At 50.4% G+C, this 27,531-nt stretch overlaps 1 protein-coding gene across 3 annotated transcripts in view; it reads right to left on the bottom strand.

The window, feature by feature from the left end:
- MYH14 (myosin heavy chain 14) overlaps positions 1-27,531 on the bottom strand; it is a 104,582-nt gene that overhangs the window by 7,776 nt on the left and 69,275 nt on the right. For all 3 annotated transcript variants that reach the window (XM_025367122.1, XM_025367123.1, XM_025367124.1), the window contains 13 exons: positions 26,013-26,225; positions 25,321-25,465; positions 23,925-24,131; positions 23,617-23,721; positions 23,376-23,528; positions 21,935-22,183; positions 17,184-17,396; positions 14,216-14,428; positions 12,863-13,024; positions 11,985-12,113; positions 10,769-10,857; positions 10,401-10,524; positions 848-1,056 (listed from right to left, as the gene is read on the bottom strand). In XM_025367122.1, coding sequence (XP_025222907.1) covers positions 848-1,056; positions 10,401-10,524; positions 10,769-10,857; positions 11,985-12,113; positions 12,863-13,024; positions 14,216-14,428; positions 17,184-17,396; positions 21,935-22,183; positions 23,376-23,528; positions 23,617-23,721; positions 23,925-24,131; positions 25,321-25,465; positions 26,013-26,225 — 2,211 coding nt within the window. The remainder of the gene's footprint in view (positions 1-847; positions 1,057-10,400; positions 10,525-10,768; positions 10,858-11,984; positions 12,114-12,862; positions 13,025-14,215; positions 14,429-17,183; positions 17,397-21,934; positions 22,184-23,375; positions 23,529-23,616; positions 23,722-23,924; positions 24,132-25,320; positions 25,466-26,012; positions 26,226-27,531) is intronic.

Genomic DNA, 27,531 nt, shown 5'->3' with positions numbered 1-27,531 from the left:
GGCTAACTGACACATTATTATGTAAATAATACTCTTAGTAAGACTGCAGTTACTTGTAGCCCAAAGCATCCTAAATGATACAGAAAATCAGCAATCATTTAAATATTTATATACATTTACACTTTCTTTTTTCCTTTTCTTTTCTTTTTTTTTTTTTTGAGCCCAGGCTGGAGTGCAGTGGTGCAATCTTGGCTCACCGCAAGCTCCGCCTCCCGGGTTCACGCCATTCTCCTGCCTCAGCCTCCCAAGTAGCTGGGACTACAGGAGCCCGCCACCACGCCCTGCTAATTTTTTGTATTTTTAGTAGAGATGGGGTTTCACTGTGTTAGCCAGGATGGTCTTGATCTCCTGACCTCGTGATCTGCCTGCCTCAGCCTCCCAAAGTGCTGGGATTACAGGCATGAGCCACTGTGCCTGGCTGTTTTTTTTTTTTTCAGAGACAAGGTCTTGCACTGTTACTCAGGCTGGAGTTGGACTGCAGTGTTGTGATCATAGCTCACTACAGCCTCGAACTCCTGGGCTTAAGCCATCTTCTTATCTCAGGTTTTTGAGCAGCTGGGACTACAGGCACGCGCTAACACACCTGGCTTTTTTTTTTTTTTTAAGAGATGAGGTCTTCTTATGTTGCCCAGACTGATCTTAAAACTCCTGGCCTCAAGGGATCCTCCCGCTTCTGCCTCCCAAATTGCTGGGATTACAGGCGTGGGCCACCATGCCAGGCCAGCAGTCATTACTATGATGACGTCTTTTGGATGTTTCAAACTAGGTGTCTGTAACGCAGCGTCCTTCCTCTCACTCACCAGAATGTGGAGGTCACCTTTCTCCCGTGGCCTCCGCTCTCACCTACCTGGTCTCTTGCTCCAGCTGCTCCTCAGCCTGGGCCAACTTAGACTCAAGGGCAGCAATGGTCATCTTGTGGCGGGCTCGGGCCCCAGCATCCTCCTCACCCAGGCGTCCCCGTAGCTCCTGGATCTGCCGTTCCAGCTGCTGCCGCCCGCTCTCTGCCTTGGCTGAGAAACTGCGCTCAGCTGACAGCTCTGTGGTCAGTGACTCTACCTGTAGTGGGAGGGGAAGGAAGGATGCCATGGTGGAATCTCAGAGGGAAGGTGGCCGGTAAATCCAGGCACCTCCAAGAATGAAGCGCGCCGATGATTGTCACACGCATCGCACAGAGCCTGAAACGTACTAAATCCTCAACAAATGTTCGCTTGTATTTTTATCAATAGTTTATTGACTTATCACCCACAGCACTGCCAGCCCTGGGTTTTAACATTGTGGATGGTTTTCTGCTTACTTTAATAAGTCCATGAGATCATCACGAACTTGTTTAAATGTCATAAATTCTACTTCTGACTGTGAATGAGTCTATTCCGAGAGTTATCACACTTCTATTTGCACCAGGATCTTCTGGGGGAGCTGGTGAAAAAATGCAGACATCTGGGTCTCACCCTTCAGAGACTCTGACTCAGCAAGACCAAAGCGGAGTCCGGGAATCTGCATTTATAACAGGCATCTCAGGTGATTGAGATGGGAGGGATACGCAGGAGGATTTTGAGAAACACGACCTCATAAACAGTAGCTGCTACGTGGAAAATGTGTAAGCACACCCCTAATAATAGTTCCCGTTTATTTATTCAGCTTGTACTCCGAGCGAGGCCTTCTGCTGGAGCCATGGAAATGAGTCAGACTCAGTCTGATTCATACTTTATTTCACCCTCGCAGGGACACAATGACTGGGTAATTAGCATATTCTACTTTGCGTTTTTTTTTTTAATTAAAAAATGTGGTTTTTTGAGACAGAGTTTTGCTCTGTTGCTCAGGCTGGAGCTCAGCTGTTGCCCAGCTGGTAAAATCCCAGCTCACTGCACCCTCAACCTCCCAAGCTTAAGTGATCCTCCCACTTCAGCCTCCTGAGTAGCTGAGATCACAGGCATACACCATCACCTCTGCTAATTTTATTTTATTTTATTTATTTAGAGATCATGTCTTGCTCTATTGCCCAGGCTGGAGTGCAGTGGCACAATCTCAGCTCACTGCAGTCTCAACCTCCCAAGCTTAAGTGATCCTCCTACTTCAGCCTCCAGAGTAGCTGAGACCACAGGCATACACTATCATCCCTGCTAATTTTATTTTATTTTATTATTTTATTTATTTAGAGACCATGTCTTGCTCTGTTGCCCAGGCTGGAGTACAGTGGCATGATCTCAGCTCACTGCAACCTCCGCCTCCCAGGTTCAAGCGATTCTCCTGCCTCAGCCTCCTGAGTAGCTGGGATTACAGGCGCCCGCCACCACACCTGGCTAATTTTTGTATTTTTTGTAAAGACGGGGTTTCGCCATGTTGGCCAGGCTGGTCTCGAACTCCTGACCTCAAGGGATCCACCCACCTCGGCCTCCCAAAGTGCTGGGATTACAGGTGTGAGCCACCACGCCTGGCCTCAAACTTTTTATTGTGAAATAAAATGGTGATACAGAGAGCCAAACATTAATCAAATAAAAAAAATCAGTAATACATATTCTGCTAGTTTTATTAGCACAGTAATTCTCAACCAAGAACATTATGGGGGTGTTCCTGATTATTCCAGCAGCTGGAGATGGGAACCCTTTCAGCCCCATACCCCTGCTGCTTCCTGTCTCTGAACGTGGATGCATGCGGGTGTCATCCCACACAGGCCTCATGAGTTAACAAAAGGGAAACATGACTGTCAGTAGCACCTTGGTCAAGAAATAGAACTTGGCCAGGCGCGGTGGCTCCAGCCTGTAATCCCAGCACTTTGGGAGGCCGAGACGGGCGGATCACGAGGTCAGGAGATCGAGACCATCCTGGCTAACACGGTGAAACCCCGTCTCTATTAAAAAAAAATACAAAAAACTAGCCCGGCAAGGGGGCGGGCGCCTGTAGTCCCAGCTACTCGGGAGGCTGAGGCAGGAGAATGGCGTCAACCCAGGAGGCGGAGCTTGCAGTGAGCTGAGATCCGGCCACTGCAGTCCAGCCCGGGAGACAGAGCGAGACTCTGTCTCAAAAAAAAAAAAAAAAAAAAAAAGAAATAGAACTTTGCCATTCCAGAAGCCCTTTCACACACTCATCCTAATGACAACCTCTTCCTTCTCCCTCAAATAGCACATTATCCTGACTTCTCAGGTCCACACTTCCTTGTATATCTTTAGAGTTTTATTACACACAGATGCATCCCTAGATCCTATAGTTGAATCCTATCCATTTAAAAAAGTAGATGTATGTGGGGTTTTTTTGTTTGTTTGTGTTTTGAGATGGAATCTCACTCTGTCGCCCAGGCTGGAGTGCAGTGGTGCGATCTCGGCTCACTGCAACCTCTGCCTCCTGGGTTCAAGCGATTTTCCTGCCTCAGCCTCCTGAGTAGCTGGAATTACAGGCATGCACCACCACACCTGGCTAGTTTTTGTATTTTTAGTAGAGATGGGGTTTCACCATGTTAGCCAGGCTGGTCTTGAACTCCTGACCTCAAGTGATCCACCCGCCTTGGTCTACCAAATTGCTAGGATTACAGGCGTGAGCCATCGCGCCCGGCCAGATATGTCTTTTAAGTCTCTTTAACCTGTAGTTCCCTCCTCCATCCCTTTTATTCCTTTACAATTTTTTTTCTTTTTTCTTTTTTCTTTTTTTTTTTTTTTTTTTTTTTTTTTTTGAGACGGAGTCTTTGCTCTGTCACCCAGGCTGGGGTGCAGTGGCGCGAACTCGGCTCACTACAAGCTCCGCCTCCTGGGTTTACACCATTCTCCAGCCTCAGCCTCCCGAGTAGCTGGGACTACAGGTGCCCGCCACCTCGCCCGGCTAGTTTTTTGTACTTTTAGTAGAGACGGGGTTTCACCGTGTTAGCCAGGATGGTCTCGATCTCCTGACCTTGTGATCCGCCCGTCTCGGCCTCCCAAAGTGCTGGGATTACAGGCGTGAGCCACCGCGCCCGGCCCTCTTTTTTCTTTTTTTGAGATGGAGTCTTGCTCTGTCATCCAGGCTGGAGTGCAGCGGTGCAATCTCAGCTCACTGCAACCTCTGCCATCCAGGATCAAGTGATTCTCTGGCCTCAGCCTCCCAAGTAGCTGGGACTACAGGCACGCACCACACCTGGCTCATTTTTGTATTTTTTTTATACAGATGGGGTTTCGCCATGTTGGCCAGGCTGGTCTCAAACTCCTGATCTCAAGTGATCCGCCCGCCTCGGTCCCCCCAAAGTGCTGGAATCACAGATGTGAGCCATGGCGCCCAGCCTATTTCTTACAATTTGTCTGTTGAAGAATCTAGGTTGTTAGACTCGTAGAGTTCCTCTCGGTCTGGATTTTTCTGTCACACACTTATGGTCTAATTCAGCATTTATTTATCTCTCCTCTATGTCTCTTGGAAATTGGCAGCTGTGTTCAGGGACTTATTCTTTCTTTCTTGTTTTTTGTTTTTTTTTGAGACAGGTTCTCACTCTTGTCCAAACTGGAGTGCAGTGGCACAATCGTAGCTCACTGTAGCATCAAACTCCTGGGCTCAAGCGATTCTCCAGCCTCAGCCTCCTGACTAGCTGGAGCTCTAGGTACACATCGTGATGCCCTGATAATTTTGTTGTTGTTGTTGTTGTTTTTGGTAGGGACAGGGTCTCACTTTGTCGTCCTGGCTGGTCTTGAATTCTTGGCCTCAAGCAATCTACCTGCTTCAGCTTCCCAAAGTGCTGGGATTACAGGCATGAGTCACTGCACCTGATCTTTCTCTCTTATTTGTGAATTTTCTTTTTTCTTTTTTCTTTTTTTTTAGATGGAGTCTTGCTCTGTCACCCAGGCTGGAGTGCAGTGGCGCGATCTCGGCTCACTGCAAGCTCTGCCTCCCGGGTTCAAGTGATTCTTCTGCCTCACCCATCCGAGTAGCTGGGACTACAGTCGCCCACCACCACGCCTGGCTAATTTTTGTATTTTTAGTAGAAACAGGGGTTCACCATATTGGTCAGGCTGATCTGGAACTCCGGACCTCGTGATCTGCCCGCCTCGGCCTCCCAAAGTGCTGGGATTACAGGCATGAGCCACTGCGCCCAGCCTTATTTGTGAATTTTCAAGGGAATTTGTACCTGTGATATTGCTTTGTGTATATACTGTGTATGTGTGTGTGTGTGTGTGTGTGTTTGTGTGTGTGTGTGTTGGGTTCTGTCCATAGTTCCTTGCTCATAATTCGCATAGCCCTTTGAGTAAACAGAACCGCTCTCTCTAACTTCCTCCTGCCCCCTCTTTCACCTGCAAAGGCAGACACTCTAATCTGACTGTGGGTCACAGGACCCTCATTTCAGAGGGGAAGGAATGCTGCAGAGAGAAGCCAGGAAGAATCTCAACAGACAGGCCTCGCTGGGTTTAGATCGGACCCTTTTTGTCCAATCACATTTCTACATGGTTGTTAATCACGCCTATCCAGTGACATCTCCACAAAAGGCCCAAAAGGACAGGATTTGGGCAGCTTCTGGAAGGCTGAACATGTGCAGTACCTGGAGGGTGGCACTCCCAGGAGGGCACAGAAGCTCCATGCCCCTCTCCCATACCCCGCCCCATGCATCTCCTCATTTGTATCCTTTGTAATATTCTTTATAATAAACCAGTAAAGGTAAGTGTTTCCCTGAGTTCTGTGAGCCACAAATTAACCCAGAGGGCATCATGGGAACCCCAACTTGAAGCTGGTCGGTTAGCGGTTCTGGTGGCCTGGGCCAGGCACAGTGGCTCACATCTGTAATCCCAGCACTCTGGGAGGCTGAGGCAGGTGGATTGCTTAAGGTTGGGATTTCGAGACCAGCCTGGCCAACATGGTGAAACCTCATCTCTATTAAAAATCCCCCAAAAATTAGCCGGTTGTGGTGGCACACACCTGCAATCCCAGCTACTTGGGAGGCTGAGGCAAGGGAATTGCTTGAACCCGGGAGGCTGTGGCAGGAGAAGTGTTCGAACCTGGGAGGCAGAGGTTGCAGTGAGCTGAGATTGCGCCACTGCGCTCCAGCTTGGGATGTGACAGAACAAGACCTTATCTCAAAAAAAGGAAAGAAAAGGAAAAGAAAGGGGAGGGAAGGAAGAAGGGAAGGGAAGGAAGAAGGGAAGGGAAGGGAAGGAAGAAGGGAAGGGAAAGAAGAAGGGAAGGGAAGGGAAGGAAAAAGGGAAAGGAAGGGAAAGAAGAAGGGAAGGGAAAGAAAAAGGGAAGGGAAGGGAAAGAAAAAGGGAAGGGAAGGGAAGGTAAAAGGGAAGTGAAGGGAAGGAAAAAGGGAAGGGAAAGGAAGGGAAGGGAAGGAAAAAGGGAAGGGAAGGGAAGGAAAAAGGGAAGGGAAGGGAGGGGAGGGGAGGGAGATGTTCTGGTGGCTTGGACTTGAGACTGGTGTCTGGGGCAGTTGTTGGGAGGGACAGGTTTGGGGACTGAGCTCTCAATCTGTGGGGTCTGACAGTGTCTCCCGGTAGATACTGTTGGAATGGAATTGGAGGACACCCTGCTGGTGGCTGCGGCAGAACCGATGGCTCGCTTGGTGATGGGGAGAACCCCACTCCCTACACTGGGTCACCGAAGTCTTCTTCTGTGTTGATGATTGTGGTGGTGTGACAGCAGAGGAGAAATGGTTTAAGTTTTTCCGAGATGGTACCCTAAGCATCCTCCAAAGGAGTCTCACTAGGGTGAATAGACTCCCATGCAAAATTCACGTCCACTGAGAACCTCGGAATGTGACCTTAGTTGGAAATAAGATCTTTGCAGTTGTAATTGATTAACGTGAGGTCACGCTGGATTAGGGTGGGCCTCAAATATGGTATGGCTGGTGCCCTTTTAAGAGGAGATGAGAGCCAGGCAATGGTGGCTCACACCTGTAATCCCAGCACTTTGGGAGGCCGAAGCGGTGAATCACCTGAGGTCACGAGTTTGAGACCAGCCTGGCCAACATGGTGAAACCCTGCCACTACTAAAAAATACAAAAAAAATTAGCCAGACGTGGTGGTGGGTGCCTGTGATCCAGCTACTCAGGAGGTTGAGGTGGGAGAATCGCTTGAACCCGGAAGGCAAAGGTTGCAGTGGGCTGAGATTGGCCCATTGCACTCCAGCCTGGGCGACAAGAGCGAGACTCCGTCTCAAAAAAAAAAAAAAAAAAAAAAAAAAAAAAAAAAAAAGAGAGAGAGATGAGACAGAGCCACAAAGATAGGAAAATGCCTTGTAAAGTTAGAGCCAGAGATTGCAGTGATGCATATACAGATGAAGAAACACCAGGGACTGCCAGCACCCACCGGAAGCCAGGATAGAGCACGAACAAGAGGAGCCAAGCCACCTTGATTTCAGACCTCTGGCCTCCAGGACCACAAGAGAATACATTCCTGGCTGGGTGCAGTGGCTCACGCCTGTAATCCCAGCACTTTGGGAGGCCGAGGCGGGCAGATCACGAGGTCAGGAGATCGAAACCATCCTGGCTAACACAGTGAAACCCCGTCTCTACTAAAAATTACAAAAAATATCCGGGCGTGAGGCAGAAGAATGGCGTGAACCCAGGAGGCGGAGCTTGCAGTGAGCCGAGATCTCACCACTGCACTCCAGCCTGAGCAATAGAGCAAGATTCCCTCTCAAAAAAAAAAAAAAAAAAAAAAAAGGACATCACCAGTTCATGTGAATATAACATCAAATTGAGAACTACAGATTTGCTTAGTTTTGGTTTTAAACCGTTTGTTGTTTTTTTTTTTTTTTTGAGTTGAAGCCTCACTCTGTCGCCCAGGCTGGAGTGCAGTGGCATGATCCTGGCTCACTGCAACCTCCGCCTCCTGGGTTCAAACAATTCTCTGCCTCAGCTTCCCAAAGTGCTAGGTTTACAGGTGTGAGCCACTGTGCCTGGCTTAAACTATTTTTTAAACATAATTTATCACTTTTCTTTTTGAGACAGGGTCTCACTATGTTGCCCAGGCTGGAGTGCAGTGGTACAATCATGGCTTACTGCAGCTTCGATCTCCCTGCGCTCAGGTGATCCTCCCAACTCAGCCTCCTGGGTAGCTGGGACTATAAGTGTGTGCTACTATACCTGGCTAATTTTTAAATTTTGTGTAGGGAGGCAGTTTTGCCACGTCATCCAAGCTGGTCTTGAGCTCCTAGGCTAAAAGCAATCCACCAAAAGTGCTGGGATTCCAGGCGTGACCCACTGTACCCAGCTAAACATAATTTCTTTTCTTTCTCTTTTTTTTTTTTTTTTTTTGAGACGGAGTCTCGCTGTGTGGCCCAGGCTGGAGTGCAGTGGCCGGATCTCAGCTCACTGCAAGCTCCGCCTCCCGGGTTCACGCCGTTCTCCTGCCTCAGCCTCCCAAGTAGCTGGGACTACAGGTGCCCGCCACCTCGCCCGGCTAGTTTTTTGTATTTTTTGGTAGAGATGGGGTTTCACCGTGTTAGCCAGGATGGTCTCGATCTCCTGACCTCGTGATCCACCCATTTCGGCCTCCCAAAGTGCTGGGATTACAGGCTTGAGCCGCCGTGCCCGGCCCTCTTTTTATTTCATATATAGTTTTTGTAGAGATGGGGTCTCACTATGTTGGCTAGGCTGGGCTGGTCTCAAACACTTGGGCTCAAGCCCAGGCTCAAGCAATCCTTCCGCCTTGACCTCCCAAAGTGCTGAGATTACAGGCATGAGCCACCACACCTGATCTTTTTTTGATCCACCTGCCTTGGCCTCCCAAAGTGCAGGGATTACAGGCATTAGCCACTGCGCCCGGCCACACCTGGTCTGTTTTTTTTTTAAAAAAAAAAACTTAATCTCTTCTGTAGGACAACTATATCAAGGTTCTTTGGCGCTGAGTACCCTGATGTCAAGGAGGTTGTAGATGACAGAGTATCCATCTTTGATCATTTACTTTATCCCACATTATAAACTCAATGTCTCAGAAAAACAAGGCTAATACTATCACCATCAATTAATGAAAGTAGGCTAAAACTTTTTTGCATATTTTCCCCATTCTCTCCATTTAAAAAGTAGTCTTACTACATATAACTGTTGAGCACATAATTTTTTTTTTTTTTTTTTGAGACGGAGTCTCGCTCTGTCGCCCAGGCTGGAGTGCAGTGGCCGGATCTCAGCTCACTGCAAGCTCCGCCTCTGGGGTTCACGCCATTCTCCTGCCTCAGCCTCCGGAGTAGCTGGGACTACAGGCACCCGCCACCTCACCCAGCTAGTTTTTTGTATTTTTTAGTAGAGACGGGGTTTCACCGTGTTAGCCAGGATGGTCTCGATCTCCTGACCTCGTGATACACCCGTCTCGGCCTCCCAAAGTGCTGGGATTACAGGCTTGAGCCACCGCGCCCGGCCGAGCATATAATTATTACCTTTTTTTTTTTTTGAGACAGGGTCTCACTCTGTCATCCAGTCACCCAGGCTAGAGTGCAGTGGCACAATCATAGCTCGCTGCAGCCTCCATCTCCCAGGCTCAAGTGATCCTCCCTCCTCAGCCTCCCAGGTTGTTGGACTACAGGCATGCACCACTGTGCCTGGCTAATTTTTACATTTTTTGTAGAGAAAATTAGAGAATCAGGAGAATCGCTTGAACCTGGGAGGCAGAGGTTGCAGTGAGCCGAGATCGCACCACTGCACTCCAGCTTGGGAAACAGAGCGAGGCTCCATCTCAAAAAAAAAAAGAAAAAGAAAAAGAAAAAGAAAAAAATTAATGAAGAATGCAGACGTTGGTTTGTCCTTGGAAATCCCATCGCTCTGTTGTCTTCTTGGCAAATTCCTACACTTCCTTTAAGATCTCTCAAAGCATCACCTCCACCAGGAAGCCTTCTCTGATGGCCTCTATCCTCCAGGCTAGGTCCGTAATCCCTTCTAGGTTCCCACAGTGCCCGTGTTTCCTCCATTTTCACTTGTATCTCTGTATTGGGATGGTCTGTTTCCTCCTTTAGACTAAGATGTGTTTGAGGGCGGAGACTTACTATTATCCATCTCCAGGTCCCCAGCATAACCCGGAATAGGATCTGGGCCACCAGAATCCTCAGAAAATATTTATAAATAAATATACAAATGAAAACATGCTTTTCTCCCTCTGCTGAACTCCAACTTATGCTTTAAAACTCCCAGCCAAATGTCTCTTTTTCCAAATGTTTTCTTACAACTCCTGCAGAAAGTCCTTTATCTCTCTATACTGGGCTCAGACTTCCATGATCACACCTGCTGGCCTATAATGTGACAACATAGTCCCATGTCTGTTTCCTCCAGAGAACTTCATAGGGCAAAAACCCCACATAATTCATCTTTGGATCCAGCCCTGAAGAAACCCCTCAGAAAACTCCTATTCAACCTTCAAAACCCAACTCAAATATCCCCTTTCTATATTTGTTGAATAAGAGGACTGAAGGTTACAGTCCCTGGTCAATGGGGACTGAGGCTGGTGGGGGTGGTCAATCGCACTCACCTGCAGGAGCAGCTTGCGGTAGCGGTCATTGAGCAGCTCTGAGTTGCTCTGCTCCTCCTCCAGCTCTTCCTCCAACTGCCCCAGGCGCCCCTCCAGCTGACGCTTCTCCTCCAGAATGGCTGCCCTAGGGAGACAGGAAGGGGTGGGGATGACAGGACAGGACAGTCAGAGGTGGGTACCTTGCCTGTAACACTATAGGACCCTGTGGTTGGCCCCACCTTCCTCCCCAGCCTCATACCTCAGGGGTCCCTAGGTTAACCCCGCCCACCTGCCAGCTTCCTGTGCCAGAGCCCAGCCATCTCCAGCCTACCCCAGCTTCACCTCCTGCAGATGCAGCACCTCAGCCTCCACACCCTTGGGGCACTTACTTGCTAAGGTTGCCATTGGCCACCTCATCTGCCATCTCATCCCGGTCCTGCGCTGCCTGCCGCCGAGCACGGTCTGAGGCGGCCAGTTCCTGTGATGACAGAGAGAGGGGTGGCCAGTGGGGGTGAGGAGAAGCAATCTGGGCACGGGTCTAACCCCCTCTCTGTCCCTCACACCTCAAGTCTCTTGGCTCTTTTCTCATGCTGTCCCTGGGTAACCCTGGAATGACATCCACAGATGTCTCCTAAATCTGTCTCCTGAGCCCCTGACCTCTTGCAGCCCAACCTCCAGGCCCCTCACCCTCTCCACCTTTTACTGCACACAGGTTCTCCTCTCAAACCTGCCTCTCCTCCAGGGTCCCCCAGTCACCGAGCCAGACCCCCAGTGCTCTCCTCCCCTCCTCTGGCCCCCCTCACCATAGCCTCCTCCCTCCTGCCTTCTCACTGCTTTCTCTGTTCTCTGCACCTGCTTGGCCCTGGCTGAGGGTTCTCTCTCTCTCTCTCCCCGTTCCCACTCCCCCTCCCACAGCCTTTGTGCCTCCAATCTCCCCACTCCATTTCAACTGCTACAGGGCTGACCCTACCCATCCTCTGTTCTGGATCTTTCCATGGCTCCCTAGTGCCCTAGGACAAAATTCCTGCTCTTAGCCTGGCATTGGAGGCCACATGGTAAGCCCAATCCACCTCCCAAGCCTCACACCCAGGGACCCTGTGGTTAGCCACACCCCCCAGCCTCATACCCCAGGGTTCCTGTGGTTAGCCCCACCCACCTCTCCAGCTTCACACCCAGAGATCCTGTGGTTAGCCACGCCTACCTCCCCAGGCTCACACCCAGGGACCCTGTGGTTAGCCCCACCCACCTCCCCAGCTTCCCACCCAGGGACCCTGTGGTTAGCCCCGCCCACCTCTCCAGCTTCACACCCAGAGATCCTGTGGTTAGCCCCACCCATCTCCCCAGGCTTACACCCAGGGACCCTGTGGTTAACCCCACCCATCTCCCCAGGCTCACACCCAGGGACCCTGTGGTTAGCCCCGCCCACCTCCCCAGGCTCACACCCAGGGACCCTGTGGTTAGCCCCGCCCACCTCTCCAGCTTCACACCCAGGGACCCTGTGGTTAGCCCCGCCCACCTCCTCAGCATCACACCCCAGGGGCCCTGAGGTTAGCCCTGCCCGCCTCCCAGCTTCCTGTCCCAGGGCCCAGCCCACCCCAGCCTCACCTCCTGCAGCCGCAGCACCTCAGCCTCCAGGCCCTTGAGGCGCTTTTCACTTTCCCGATTCTGGGAGAAGATCTCCTCCCGGGAGCTGCGTGTCTCCTCCACCTCCCGCCATAGCTCCTTCATCTGGGCCTGGGTGGGACGGAATAGGTAGACGGGCTCAGCCTGGCCACACAGCACAGGGAACTCCTCCACCCCCTTGCCAGGTCGACGGGGGCTCCTCAGCTCCCGTGAACAAGCAGGGAGTTCTCCGAACCCTGCAGACCTGGGCTCCTGTGTATAAAGCCACTTGCTGTGTGACCTTGGGCCAGCCTCTCCATTCTGGTCCTCAAGGGAGGAGGTTGATCTGGCTGAGCCTAGAAGGCAGCTGGAAGCCTGATGGAGCCTGGCTTCAAGTTAGATGTGGGTTTAAATTACAACTTGGCCATATCCTTGCTGGGTGACCATGAGCCAGCCACTGCCCCTCTCTGAGCCTCAGTTTGCCTACTGTTTATTTATTTATTTAATTTCTATTTTTACTTTTTTGAGACAGTCTCAAAAAAGAGACTGTGAACTGAGATCACATCACTGCACTCCAGCTTGGGTGACAGAATGAGACTGTCAAAAAAAAAAACAAAACAAAACTGAACAAACAAACAAAGAAACAAACAAAAAATGAGGAAATTTGACTTAAAAGTGCAGCATTTTAAATGAAAGAAATGTGAAATATAAGAAGGAAGCCAGCCTTTGGGGCATGGATGTTTATAAAGGCGCTGACCCATGTGGATGCTGCCTGTGGGGAGAGGGAGGGGTCCGAGCTGGCCTCAGACCCTGGAGTGATGGTCGGGGCTTGAAGATACCAAAGCCTCCCCTCCCTGGCACAGCTCACGCCCCGCCCTTACCTGCATCTTGCGAAGCTGCTTCACCGCCTCCTCCTTGCCCTGCCTGGCGGAGGCCATTTGAGCCTTCAGCTCCTCCAGCTCCCCCTCCAGCTTCTTGCGGGCAGCCACGGCCAGAGTGCGCTGTTTCCGCTCCTCATCCCGCTCCACCTCTGCATCTCTCAGCTGGAGAGGAGGTCAGGAGGGACTGGGTCAGGGACAGGAAACCCAGCCTCCCTCTGCGTGCTGGGGACATGGATGTCTACCCTGGAGCTCCTGCCCAGGCTGCAAGCCCCGTTCCTCTCACCCCCTGACTCTCCTTACTTGGTCCCCTCTCTATCTCCACTGCCCCAGCTCCGTCCCCCATCTCACCTAAGCCTCCTTTCCAGCCTCTCATCTCTCCCCTCCAGTCCATTCCAACACATCTCCAGAGCTGACCCTACTCATAGCCCTCCCATGGTTCCCCAGTGCCTCCAGGGCCAAGTCTTGGACACTCAGCCATGTCTAAGTCAAAGGGGCTACTGGAGACAAAACCCCGCGGAGATCCCTGGCCTTAGGTCACCCGTTCACCTCTCTTCCCTGCCTCCCCAGCTTCTAGCACCCTCTTCCCCAAGTCTGTTGCCCACATGGCTCCAGAGGGGTCTTATGACACCCAGAGCTGCCCCTGCCCCTCACCACCTAGTAGAGGGAAGACATGGGAAGTTCCTGAATGAGTAATGAATGAATGGTGCAGGGAGGGAGAGAGTAATGGAATAAACAAGGAAGCGAGGGAGCGATGACTGACTGGACTGGGGAAGGATACGGATGGAGGGGAGGGCAGATGAGCAGGTCAGTGAGTGAGTGACTGAGTGGAGACAGCAGGGGGTGCTGAGGGCCTGGGGTTGGGTAAATAGGGGAGGGGTTGGGTTGGGGAGAGGAGATGGGTCGGAAGCGGGTAACTGGGTGGATGGAGCAGTAGTTGGACATGGCATTGGCTGGGTATTAGCGCTGGTTGGGGGAGAGGCTGTATGTGGGTGGTTGGGGTGGTTGAACAGATGGGGTGGCAGATGGATGGATGAATGGTTTGTTTGGTGGATGGAGGATGTATGATTGGGTACAGCAACAGGTCAACAGGATATGTGTGTGGGTTAATGGGTCATGGCAGGTTAACAGGTTGGGGAATAGGAAGATGGTTTTGTGGGAGGAAGATGGTTTGGCTGGCAGGAGAGACTGGTAGAAATACTGAGTGGCAGGCGGGTGGGGAGACACTGAGCAGTGGAAGGGTGGGGGAGACAGAGTGGTGGGTGGGGAAACGCCTTGCTGACCTTCTTGCTGCCTGTACACACCATGGCATACCCCAGCTGGACCGGCACCCTGTGGCCTTCCGTGTGACAATACCTGCTTGGCCAGCTGTCTCCGCCTCTCTTCACCAGCCTCATCACGGCCCTGCAGGTCACGCTCGTGCTGAGTCTTGAGAGCCTGCACAGTCACCTCCAGACGCAGCTTGGCATCCTCGGCTGCCGTCAGCTCATCCTCCAGTTCCGTCACCTGTGCTCGCAGATCATTGGCTGCCTGTTCTGCCACCCGGCAGGCTCGTTCCAGCTCATGCACCTGGTGGGGAGGGAGAGTGGCTGCTGGGCACTTGGGTCACTGAGGCAGAGGAGGTTATGAGCCTAGGTAGAGCAGGGGAAGCTTTGATGGAGGACGGGGAGGTGGCAAGTCAGTGTGCCCATCCTAGTTTGTTCATTCATCCATTCAAAATCTACTGAGCGACTCCTTCCTAGGTGTCTCATCCAGCATCATCCCAAAATGTATTTCATGAATAACTGATGCTTCATAATTCTATCAGCTGAAGCACTTCAAAGTCTAATACAAGCATCTCTTAGGTCAGCTGACTCTCACTCATGGTGGATTATTCCCTCTGAGTTTTGTAATTTTGCATTGTGAGCTCACTCACTGGGAATTCATCTTCGGGAATCCTGTGTGAATGGGTCGAAGGCAGGTAGCTCCACGGTCATCAGTGCTGGTGTCTGCCAGACTCCCCAGGGTGTCACCAACCTACTATCTACCTGTATTGGGTTTTCTGGGAGGGTCCCCAATCTTTCAGGGAGGTATGAATTAAAACCCCAAACACTGTGAAAATGGAGCTGAGCTTATGAATTTTCAGAGACTCCCCCTTCACTCCTCTCCTTACTTAACGATCACCTCCTCAGGGAAGCCTCTCTTGACCCATCAGGGCCTCTCTGCTACCCATGCTCCTGGCACTGGGGCCCCTCTCGTATCTAGCCCTAGTCACAGTGGTCATTTGACATTTGCTTAGGTGGCTTTTTGTGCAACACCCGCCTCCTGCACTGGACGGTGAGTTCCACAGAGAAGGGCCTATGTCTGTGGATCACCACTGCCCACATGATACTCATTACAATTCTGGTCACTGACAGTATCTACTTTCAGTCCTTGGAATGGGCCCTCTAGCCTCCCTTCCTGTTTGGTAGTTGCCAATTTATTTTGTTTACTTGAAGGGATCAAACTTTCTTCCCATCAACATCCTGTTTCCCACAGGGGCCTTTGGAGTCACTACAAATAACAACATTTTTCCCAAGGGACAGACCTTAACGGCTCAAGTAAGAGCCGGGTTTTAGCTCCATTATCCCTAGGGCCGCAGGCCAGGTCTGTGTCAGGGAGAGAGGGCTCTCTCCAGGCCTGGCTAAAAGCAAAATCAGATCAACGTCTAAGTGTGTGGAGAAGATAAAGCCCTCATTCATTGGACTCCTAGAAGCGCATTGGTGGGAAAATAAAGAAATAAAGATGTTGAGATGGCGTCTATTCAGGAGCTCAACAAATTCTGCCAGTGCCTCCCATCATTAGTGAGGGTGGCCTGTGTCCCTGGGTATGATCCATAAATGTATTTAGAGGATGAATGAAGGAAGGATGGAGTGGAGGATGTGGCGGGTCATTTTGACCACTCGGAAGGCTGGGACACTGGTTGGGTGAGGAGAGCCTGGGAGCAGACTTGGGGCACCACCCTACAGGCCCTGGAGAGATATATGAGTTCAGAGAAGACAAAGGCTTGGTGGGAGAGTCTATGTGTGCTCAGTGGGGTTGGTGGCAGGCAAAGTGGGAGTCCTCACACTGTGTGTGCATGTGTGTGTGTGTGTTGTGTATGTATGCATGCACATAGTCATGTCTGGAGAGTGGTTCTCAGGCTGTGTGTTGTAAATTGTCTTCATCTTCTCTGAGCATTCACACATATGTGTGGTGAGTAGTTTTCTCATGCTGTATGTGTACATATGCACATGAATATGTGTATTTAATGGAAAATCCTCAGCAAGGTACAATGGCTCATGCCTGTAATCCCAATGCTTTGGGAGGCCGAAGTGGGAGGATTGTTTGAGCCTAAGAGTTCAGGACCAGCCTGGGCAACACAGCAAGACCCCATCTCCACAAAAAAATTTTAAAAAGCCAGGTATGGTGGAATGCACCTATAGTCCCTGCTACTTGGGAGGCTGAGGCAGGAAGACTGCTTGAGCCTAGGAGCCTGAGGTTGTAATGTGCCATGATTGCACCACTGCCCTCCAGCCTGGGCAACAGAGCAAGACCTTATCTCAAAAATAAAATAAAACAAAACACAAAACAAACAAAAACAAATAATAGAAGATTCTCCTCATATCCCACATACACAAATGTGAGCATGTGTGCTTTGTGAGCAGCTCTCGTGCTCTGTGTGTGAACACATGTGCTGGATGGAAAGATTCTCCTCACGTTCCGTGAATGTCTACACAAAGACCTACCTCTGGTGAATGGCTCTCCTTACTTTCTATGCATGTGCATGAGCACACATATTTGGTGGAAGATTCTCTGCATGCTGTGTGTGTGTATCTGTGTGTGTGTATACAAACACAAATGTTTGGTGAACAGTCCTCTTGTTCTTTTTTTTTTTTTTTTTGAGACAGAGTCTCGCTCTGTCACCCAGGTTGGAGTGCAGTGGAATGATCTTGGCTCACTGCAACCTCTGCCTCCTGAATTCAAGTGATTCTCCTGCTTCAGCCTCCCAAGTAGCTGGGATTACAGGCATGTGCCACCATGCCTGGCTAATTTTTGTATTTTTAGTAGAGATGGGGTTTCACCATGTTTGCCAGGCTGGTCTCAAACTCCTGACCTCAGGTGATCCACCCGCCTTGGCCTCTCAAAGTGCTGGAGTGCTGGGATTATAGGAGTGAGCCACTGTGCCTGGCCCTCTTGTTCTCTTTGTGTGTGAATATATGACTTTGATGGCTGGTTGTTTTCATGTTCTATGTGTGGAAGCATACATGCCTGTACCTGTCTTCCCCTCACCCAGTGTGTCCCGGGGAGTGGGGGCCCTGCTCACGCTCTTGCCGACGTCATCCTTGCTGCTCAGCAGTGCCTCCAGCTCAGCCCGCAGCGCCCGGTTCTGCCGCTCCAGCTCCTCACGTGCCTCCTGCTCCTCCTCCAGTGCCCGTGTCAGTGACAGGGCCCGAGCCTCACGCTCCCGGCCCTCTGCCTCGGCCCGCTCACGTTCCTCCACTGCCCGAAGTACAGCTGCCTTCTCCTCTGCCAGAAGCTTCCAGTTTGAGGGAGATGGGGTGGGGGGAAATAGATTAGCTGAAAGGAGTGTACAAGGGAATGGGAAGAGGGAGCAGCCAGGAACAGAGAAAGAGAGAGAAAGAGACAGACAAAGGCAGAGACACAAGAGGGAGGTAGAGGGATTAAAGTTGCAACCGTGTCCCAAACCAGCTCAACTCTTGAATGGATCAAACTGATCAGTCCCTAACTCTATGCTCAACAGAAGAAAGGGTATTCCTTCCTGTTAAGAGTGGCAGTAGAAAATGAACTTCAACCTTTACTGTTTTTTTAAGACACAGTAATTGGCAAATAAACTTATAAAACATGCAAAGAAAAGAGAACAGGACTCATGGTGAAGAGAAAAATCAGTCCATACAAACAGACCCACAGATGACCTACATATTAGAATGTGCACACAAGGACTTCATGATGAGTTTCAGAACGAGGCAGATATAATGGGTGAAGAGGCAGAGTTATTTCAGGAGGGATTTGAAACTGTAAAACAGAACCACATAGAAATGCTAGAATTGAAAAATGAAATAGCTGAAATAAAAAAGTCATTGGATGAAATTAGTAGCTGACTGGACACATCAGAAGAATCAGTAAACTTGAAAACAGGTCAATAGAAATTATCCAAACAGAGCAAAGAAAGAAAGAAAGAAGATTGTAACAAAAATTAATGGAACTTTAACAACCTGAAAAAAGTACCAAGCAGTCATACATACATGCATTTGAGTCCTAGAAGAGTAAAGAAAAAGTAAAGAAAAGTAAAACTGCCTTTGTTCACAGAAAACATGATCATCTATGTGGAAAATTCAACGAAATATATAAAAACTCTGTTAGCACTAATAAGTGAGTTTAGCCAAGATTGTAGGATACAAGATCAATATATAAAAATCTATTGTGTTTCTACATACTAGCAATAAAATATGGAAATGAAAGTAACATCACTCAAAATAGCCATAAAACCATGAAATACTTAGAAATACATCTGGCAAAAGATGTCAAAGATGTACACTGAAAACTAAAAAACATTTCTAAGGTATTTCAATGGACGTATATACCATCTTCCTCAGTGAGAAAACTCAACATTGTTACGATGTCAGTTCTTCCCAAACTGATGTATAGATTCAACACAGTTCCAAATCGGAAGGCTTTTTGTTTTGGGGTAGAAATTGACAAACTGATTCTAAAATACATATGGAAATGCAAAGGAACTAGAAGCAGCAAAACAACTTCAAATAAGAAGAAAAGGCTGGTGCAGTGGCTCATGCTTGTAATCCCAGCATTTTGGGAGGCTGAGGCGGGCAGATCACCTAAGGAAGGTCAAGAGTTCGAGACCAGCTGGCCAACATGGTGAAACCCCGTCTCTACTAAAAATACAAAAATTAGCCAGGTGTGGTGGCACACACCTATAATTCCAGCTACTTGGGAGGCTGAGGTGGGAGAATTGTTTGAACCTGGGAAGCAGTGGTTGCAGTGAGCCAAGATCACACCACTGCACTTCAGCCTGGGCAACAAGAGCGAAACTCTGCTTCAAAAAAAAAAGAAGAAGAAGAAAAATGACTTTCAATAGATATGCAAAAACAAGTCAGTGGAGAACAAATAAACGGTGTTGGAGTACTTGGACATCTATATTCACAAAAATTAACATGGAACATGATAGCATCATATATAAAAATTAACTCAGAATGGATCACAGACCTAAATGTAAACTTTTAACTGGAAGACTGCCAGAAAAAAAAACAGGATAGGCCAGGCGCGGTGGCTCATGCCTGTAATTCCAGCACTTTGGGAGGCTGAGGCAGATGGATCACGAGGTTAGGAGTTTGAGACCAGCCTGGCCAACATAGTGAAACCCTGTCTCTCCTAAAAATACCAAAAAAAAAAAAAAAAAAAAATTAGCAGGGTGTGGTAGCATGTGTCTGTAATCCCAGCTACTTGGGAGGCTGAGATAGGAGGAATTGCTTGACCCAGGCAGGCAGAGATTGCAGTGAGCTGAGATTGTGACACTGCACTCCAGCCTGGGCAACAGTGCAAGACTCTGTCTCAAAAACAAAAAAAGAAAAAGAAAAAAACAGAATAAAACCTTTGTGACCTTGAGTTAGGCAAAAAATTCTTATATACAATACCAAAAGCACAATCCATAAAATAACAAATTGATAAATTGGACAAAATTAAAAACTTCTGTTCTTTGAAAGACTAATAGAATGGAAAGACAAGCCACAGACTGGACAAAAATATTTGCAGAGCATATATCTGATAAAGAACTTGCATTCAGAATATATAAAGAACTTTCTTCTCTTTTCTTTTCTTTTCTTTTAAGATGGAGTTTCACTTTTGTTGACCAGGCTGGAGTGCAATGGTGTGATCTCGGCTCACCGTAACCTCCGCCTCCCAGATTCAAGCGATTTTTCTACCTCAGCCTCCCGAGTAGCTGGGACTACAGGCATGTGCCACCATGCCTGGCTAATTTTGTATTTTTAGTAGAGATGGGGTTTCTGCATGTTGGTCAGGCTGGTCTCAAACTCCCGACCTCAGGTGATCCGTCCGCCTCGGCCTCCCAAAGTTCTGGGATTACAGGCACGAGCCCACCATGCCTGGCCCGTAAAGAATTTTCAAAATTAAATAATAGGAAAACAAACAACCCAATTAACAAATAGGCAAAAGATGTGAACAGATGCTTCAGCAAATAAGATATATGGATGGCAAATAAGCATATGAAAAGATGCTCAACATCATTGGTCATTAGGGAAATGTTAATTAAAACCACCTTTGAGAAAGACTAAGGCTTTATCCATAATAGTTCCAAACTGGAAAAAACCCAAATGTTCATCAAAAGGTTAATGAATATCAAAATGTGGCTGATCTATACCACGGGAATAATACCGAGCAGCAAAAAACGGAATACATTACTGATATGCAAAAATATGGATGGATCTCAAAATAATTACTTTGAGGCTAGGTGCAGTAGCTCACTCCTATAACCCCAGCACTTTGGGAGGCCGAGGTAGGTGGATCACTTGAAGCCAGGAGTTCGAGACCCGCCTTGCCAACATGGTGAAACCTCGTCTCTACTAAAAACACAAAAATTAGCCAGGCATGGTGGTGCACACCCGTAATCCCAGCTACTTGGAAGGCTGAGGCACGAGAATCGCTTGAACCTGGGAGGTGGAGGTTGCAGTGAGCTGAGATCGTGCCACTGCACTCTAGCCTTGGTGACACAGTGAGACTTTGTCTCAAAAAAAAAAAATTTTTTTTTTGAGTAAAATAAGCCCATCCCAAAAGAGATTTATGTGAAAATAATTTATATAAAATTCTAGAAGACGCAAAAAATTAATAAGGCCTCCATGACCTGTAGAAGAGTATTATAACCTAACCACATGTATTTGGAGTCCAAGAAGAAGGGGAAGGAGAGAGAGTGAGAGATAAAAATATTTGAAGAAATAATGGCTGAAATTTTCCACATTTGATCAAAAACATCAGCCCACAGCTACAGGAAGCACGGTGAATCTAAAGCAGGATAAATACAAAAAACCCACAGCTGGGCATATCATAGTCAAACTGCTAAAAACCAAGCATAAAGAGAGAAATCCTAAGTCAGCCAGAAAAACATATTGCACCACCTACAGGGAAATGACAACTTTTTTTAATTTTTAAATTTTTTATTTTTTTTATTTTTGAGATGGAGTCTTGCTCTGTCGCCCAGGCTGGAGTGCAGTGGCGCGATCTCGGCTCACCGCAACCTCCACCTCCCGGGTTCAAGCAATTCTCCTGCCTCAGCCTCCTGAGTAGCTGGGACTACAGGCGCACACCATCGCGCCCAGCTAATTTTTTGTATTTTAGTAGAGACGGGGTTTCACCGTGTTGCCCAGGCTGGTCGTGAACTCCTGAGCTCAGGCAATCCGCCCGCCTTGGCCTCCCAAAGTGCTGGGATTACAGGCATGAGCCACCGTGCCCGGCCTCACACTGCATTTTCTAAATGAATAAAATAAAGCACAGAGAGGTTGAGCAATTTGCTGAAGCCACACAGCCATCAAGAGGCCGAGTTGGGATCTGAACCTCCGGATTGCCTGATCTGAGCTGTCTGAGGTTCTGTGATTTTTATTTCATCCTCAGGCTGCCAGATGCTTGGTGTTATTGCCATTTTCTAGACGGGTGAACTGAAGCTGAGAGGGAAAAAGCAACTTGCCTGAGGTACCCAGTGAATCAGCAGAAGTGAGATGAGTTATTGGATTTAATTCTCATAAGCAACCTCTGGGGTACTGAAGGTATTCGTATATTTTGTCATCCAAAAACCAGGGCAGCTTTGAAAGTAAATGTGAGTGCTACGATGACTTATGCTATGATAAGAGGCATGAATCAGGACAGAGGGATGTCCTATTTTACAGAGGCCCAGAGCAAAGAAGGGTCTTGCTTCCTGGTCCACTACAACTGCCTAGTTGAGCCGTGACAGATTACTGGTTCCTCACAATGACCACGGGAAGCCTAGATGGACTTGCTGATTCCCCAGCTGGGGGAACTGAGGTGCCCCACCTGGTCGAACTTGCGCTGCTTCTTCTCCAGGGTGCTCACAAGCTGCCGCTGCTGCTCCAGGTCCATGGTGGCGTCGTCCAGCTCCTGCTGCAGCCGGCGGCGGCCCCGCTCCAGCCGATCCACGGTCTCTGTCTTTTCTGCCAGGCGCTGGGTCAGGGCCTCAGCCTCACGGGCTGCCCGGCGCCGTGCCTCCTCCCCTGCCTCCAGTGCCCCTGCCTCCTCCTCCTGGCGCCGCCGCCACTCGGAGAGCTGAGGGGAGGAGAGAGAGGGTGGTTGGTGGTCACAGCCGTGAGTGACCAAGGTGTGAGCTGGTGGTGCTCCATTTCCAGGATGAAGAGACTGAGGCCTGAAGAGGGAAAAGGGTCACTCTGCTGGGCTCTTCTGCCTCTGAGTGGTATGAAGTTGTGAGTACTGAGCCCTAGTTCTTCCAGGGAATTAAAACGACTCCCTCCAAGACGCAGAGATGAATCAGACCTGGAGTCTTTCCTGGGGAGCCCCTCGTCTGCTGGGGGAGACACAGCGTCACAGTCAGGGTGATAGGGGTTAAGGTAGCAGTATGGGAGCTATGGAAGTCCACAAGAAGGGCTCAGAATCTGTTTAGAACATTCAGGAGAAACTTCCTGAAGGAGGACCATTTGAGATGGGTCTTGAAGTATGCATAGGAGTTTGCCAGTTGAAGGATATCTGCAGGCAAGCACCATCACTCATTCATTCAATAAGCATTTCTCCAAGCCTACCATACATGAGGCTCTATATTGGGCTGTGCTACAGACCTGGATCTAACTCTAATGGGATTCTAGTTTGCAAGGGCTCTCAGTCTGGTGGGGAGACTCATGGGCAGAGAAAGTCCCAGCCCAAGGTGACTGGAGTTGGGACAGAGGAGAAAGAGAAGAGGGGTCAGGAAACTTCCCACAGGGGAGCCTAATGCTAAGTCTGGAAAAATAAAAGGGTTTTTTCAAATAAAATGGGAAAGTAGTGACAGAGATGAATACAGCTAAAGACACAGGAAGGGCCAGAGATCGCAGGGCCTCAAATGCCTAACTAAGAGGCATGGACTTTGTCTAGGGGTACTGGGGAGGCATGGGAGAGCTGTGAGCAGGGGAGGGACAGGGTCAGCTCCAGGTGAAGAAAGAAGCTTCTGGGGCTGTGTAGGGGATGAGCTGTTAGGGGAGAGGTCGGAGGCCCAGAGGCCAAGAGGAGGATCTAGGTGGGAGAGGACGGTGCTGGAGCTGGGACAAGGGATGAGGCTGAGAGTCAGGGGGCAGGAGAGCCAGGGCTGGGCACAGGCTGTGGGGGGTAAAGGGGAGTCAGAGATGAGAAAGGCACCCATAGGTCTGGCCTATGAGAAGGTGGGCAGCGTGGCCGTCCCTGAGCTGGGGAACCCAGGAGAAGCAGTGAGGCGGGCTGTGCCTCCCTGAAGGTCTTACGTAGGACTGCTCACCTGGGCCTGGGTGGTCTGCAGTTCACGGCCTGCCCGCTCCCTGGCGGCTGCCTCCTCTTCCAGCTGCTCACGTAGCCCAGCTGCCTCAGCCTCCATGGCTCGCACCCGGGACCCCAAGGCCAATTTCGCCCTGGTCTCCTCCTGCAGGAGCTCCTGTAAATGGAGGAGACGGCAATGTCAGGTGTGGTCGGGAGGAAAGGAGGGGAGGGTGATGGTGGAGCCGAAGGGCAGGCAGGGTCACCTGGGCGTCGTGCAGCTGGGCTTCTGTGCTACTCAGCTCCTTGCTAAGACGGATGGCTTTGGACTCAGCCTCGTTCAGCGCCCCAGACACATTCTCCAGTTCAGCCTGCAGGGAAGGGACAGGGAAATGAAGCCCTCTAATCGTGGCTTCCACTCAGCGACCCCATGTGCCTCAAATCCCTCCCACACTGGCGGGAATGTGAAAAGGTGCAGCTGCCATGGAAAACAGTCTGGCAGGTCCTTAGATGCTTAAACACAGGGTTCCCACATGACCCAACAATTCCGCTCCTAGATGTACACCCCACTTACCTGGGCTCGCTGTAGCTTCTCAGCAGCCTCCGCTCGTGCCCTCTCCCCGTCACCAGCCCGGCCCTGCACCTCCTGCAGCTGTGACTCCAGGCGGCGCCTCCGCTGCTCACCCTCCTGACGTGCAGTCTGCAGGCTGCTCAGTTCCGCCCGCAGCTCGGACACCTCGGCCTCCAGGGCCAGCCGCGTCTTCTCCCACGCACCTTTGCCCTGGTGTGGGAAGGAGATGACCAAAGATCTGTGAGGCCTTTCCTGGACCAGGCCAGGCACACTCCCCTCTCAGGGCCTTCACACTGGCTGTTCCCTCTGCCTGGAACACACTTCTCCCAATGCACAAATAGTTCATCCCTCCCTCCCTCGGTTTGTTTCTTTTTTTTTTGAGACAGTGCTTCACTCTTGCTGCCCAAGCTGGAGTACAATGGCGCGATCTTTGCTCACTGCAACCTCTGCCTCCCGGGTTCAAGCGATTCTCCTGTCTCAGCCTCCCAAGTAGCTGGGATTACAGGTGCCCGCCACCATACCCAGCTAATTTTTTGTGTTTTTAGTAGAGACGGGGTTTCGCCATGTTGGCCAGGCTGGTCTTGAACTCACGACCTCAGGTGATCCACTTGCCTCAGCCTCCCAAACTGCTGGGATTACAGCCGTGAGCCACCATGCCTGGCCCATTTTTTTTTGTTTGCTTGTTTGTTTTTTGAGATGGAGTCTCACTCTGTCACCCAGGCTGGAGTGCAATGGCGCAACCTCGGCTCACTGCAACCTCTGCTTCTTGGGTTCAAGTGATTCTCCTGCCTCAGCCTCTCGGGTAGCTGGGACTACAGGAGTGTACACCACCACGCCCAGCTAATTTTTGTATTTTTAGTAGAGGTGGGGTTTCACCATGTTGCCCAGGCTGGTCTTGAACTCCCAGCCTCAAGTGATCTGCCTGCCTCAGCCTCCCAAAGTTACAGGCATGAGCCACCGTGCCTGGCCACTCCCTCAGTTTTTTACCCTGATGTCACCTTCTCACAGAATACCTCCGCAGCCTCTCTACTTAAAAACTCACCCACCTTAGAATTCTGATCCCCTTTTTCTGTTCATTATGGCCCCATAGCACTTATCGCCCCGATATAAACTGAAGGTATTTATATCGTTTACTCTCTGCCTCTCTCACTAAAAGGAAAGCTCCACAAGGGAAGGCAGTGCTAGTTGTTCGGTTCATGGCTGGTTTCCCAGCAATGCTCCTGGAATATAGTCCACACCGTATTCATGCTTGCTGAATGAAAGCTGCACATGAATGCGTGAGGAAAGGAGCCCAGAGAGATGAGATGGCCTAGAACCAGCCAGAGGTACCTCCTCCAAACCCGCGTCCTGCCCTGCCCTCCCCGTGGCTCCTCCGCCCTGTCCCCCTGCCCCAACCCACCCTCCGGGCCTGCTCCAGCTGCTCCGCCAGCTCCCCCAGGGCCTGGCCGTGGCGCTGCCTCAGCTCCTGCACTGCCGCCTCGTGGATGCGAGTCTCCTCCTCCAGAGTCTTCTTCAGCTCCGTCACCTCCTGTTCCCTCTTGGACCTTTATTGGGGGAAGGGAGAGGGGAAGAGAATTTCAGAGCAGAGGAAGGCAGGGGCTTTGGGGGAGCTGGTTGTTTCTCCTTTCCATGTTTCCTAAAAACATGAGAGCCTCATGTAATGCTCCCCAGGAGATCTGGGTGGTAACACTGTGGAAGGAGTGTGGCTTTAAGGGTGAACTCCTATTCAACTTTCAAAACCCTTATCCAAAAGGCCCTTCCTCAGGAAAGCCTTCCTGGATTTCCCATAGACTTGGTTTAGGGGTCTTCAGTTAGCACCCGCAATGCCCTGTGTCGCTCCACTAAAGCACCCCTTGTTCTGGGTTGAGATTGTCTTTGCCTGAATCTGCCTCCCCTGAGACTGGAAATTCCCAAGGGTAACACCTGGGTCTGACCCATCTCTGTCCCCAGCTTGACCAGGCTGGGCCTAGAGCTGGTGGTTCACGAACAGCCGAACTGTAAGCCTCTGTAAGGACAGAGACTTTGCACCTAAGTCCTTCCCCTAGCCCTGCACGTGCCCAGGCTGTGACAGCGGCTGCCCCCGGGCCTCACCGGAGCTCCTGCTGTGCGTTGGTGGAGTCCAGCGTGTCCTCCAGCTCGCTCCGCAGTGCCTCCAGCTCCTCGCCCAGGTCCCGGCGCTGCTTCTCCGCCTTGGTCCTGGCCACGCGCTCGGCCTCCAGGTCCTCCTGGGCCTCGGCCAGGGCTGCTTGAGCCTCCCGCAGGGATTTCAGCAGCTGGGCCCGGGCCCCACCCTCGTCTTCTGCCCTGGGGGTGACAAGAACCATGGAGTTGGTACAGGGGCAGGCAAGGGCGAGGCAATGATTTCTGGGGACAGAGAGGCTGGATGTGGGCTTTGGGGGTGGCCAGTTCCAGGTTCGAATCCTATCTCTGCCACTGGGTACTTGACTCCAGTACTAATTTAATTTTTTTGAGACAGGGTCTTCCTCTGTTACCCAGGCTGGAGTGCAGTGGTGCAGTCATGGCTTACTGCAGCCTCAAATTCCTGGGCTCAAGTGATCCTCCTACCACAGCATCCCATGTAGCTGAGACCACAGTTGTGGTCCATCACGCCTGGCTAATTTTTCTTTTTCCCCAAAGACACGGGGTCTCACTATGTTGCCCAGAGCTGGTCTTGAACTCCTGGCCTCAAGCCGGGAGGTGGTTCTATCCTCCCACCTCGGCCTTACAAAGTGCTGAGATTGCGGAGTGAGCCACTTCGCCCAGCCTGACTCATTTCGAACCTCAGTTTTCTTAGCTGTAAAGTGGGAATGACAGCAACAGTAATCGTAGGAGACACTTAGTAAGTTCCTGCCTCATGCCAGTGCTTTACTTGTATCACCTCATTTAACGTTCCTGCCAAATGAGGAAACTGAGGCCCAGCACGGAGAAAGCACTTGCCGAGGTTACCCGGTCCGTGAGTGGCTGGGTTGCCCCGGAGTCCCCTCCTTGTAACTCTTACAGGGATGTGGCTTCCTGTCCCTTCATGCAGTGTCATTGCAAAGAGAAGCTGGATCCGGGGGCTGCATCAACTGGGATCTGGGGGTTAATGGCTCACGGAGCCACACAGGTCTGGCTCAGTATCCTCTCCTGGCCCCCTGCTCCGGCAAGTGACTTAAGAAGGGCAGGGTCCTGGTTTGTGGGAGAACATGACAATGAACACTCCCCTTTACCAGGGTTGCTGGGGGGATGACGATAAAAATAAAGCACAAAAAGGCCACATGTTGTATGAAATATCTAGAATAGGCAAATTCTGTTTAGACAGAAAGTGGATCAGAGGCTGCCAGTCTGGGGAGAAGGAGGGATGGGGAGTGACTGCTTTTTTTTTTTTTTTTTTTGAGAGCGGATTTCGTTCTGTCACCGAGACCAGAGTGCAGTGGCTCCCTGCAGCCTCGACTTCCCAGGTTCAAATGATCCTCCCACCTCAGCCCTCTAAGTGGCTGGGACTACAAGCACACGCCACCATGCTTGGCTAATCTTTTTAAGTTTTTGGTGGAGACAGGGTCTCGTTATATTGCCCAGGCTGGTCTTGAATTCCTGGGCTCAGGTGACCCTCCCGCCTCCTCCTCTCAGA

This window comes from Theropithecus gelada, chromosome 19 (genome assembly GCF_003255815.1).
Source record: "Theropithecus gelada isolate Dixy chromosome 19, Tgel_1.0, whole genome shotgun sequence".
In the NCBI taxonomy this organism is placed as follows: domain Eukaryota; kingdom Metazoa; phylum Chordata; class Mammalia; order Primates; family Cercopithecidae; genus Theropithecus; species Theropithecus gelada.
The sequence above is the reverse complement of the archived record's forward strand: the minus strand, read 5'-3'. Positions and strand labels throughout refer to the sequence as shown.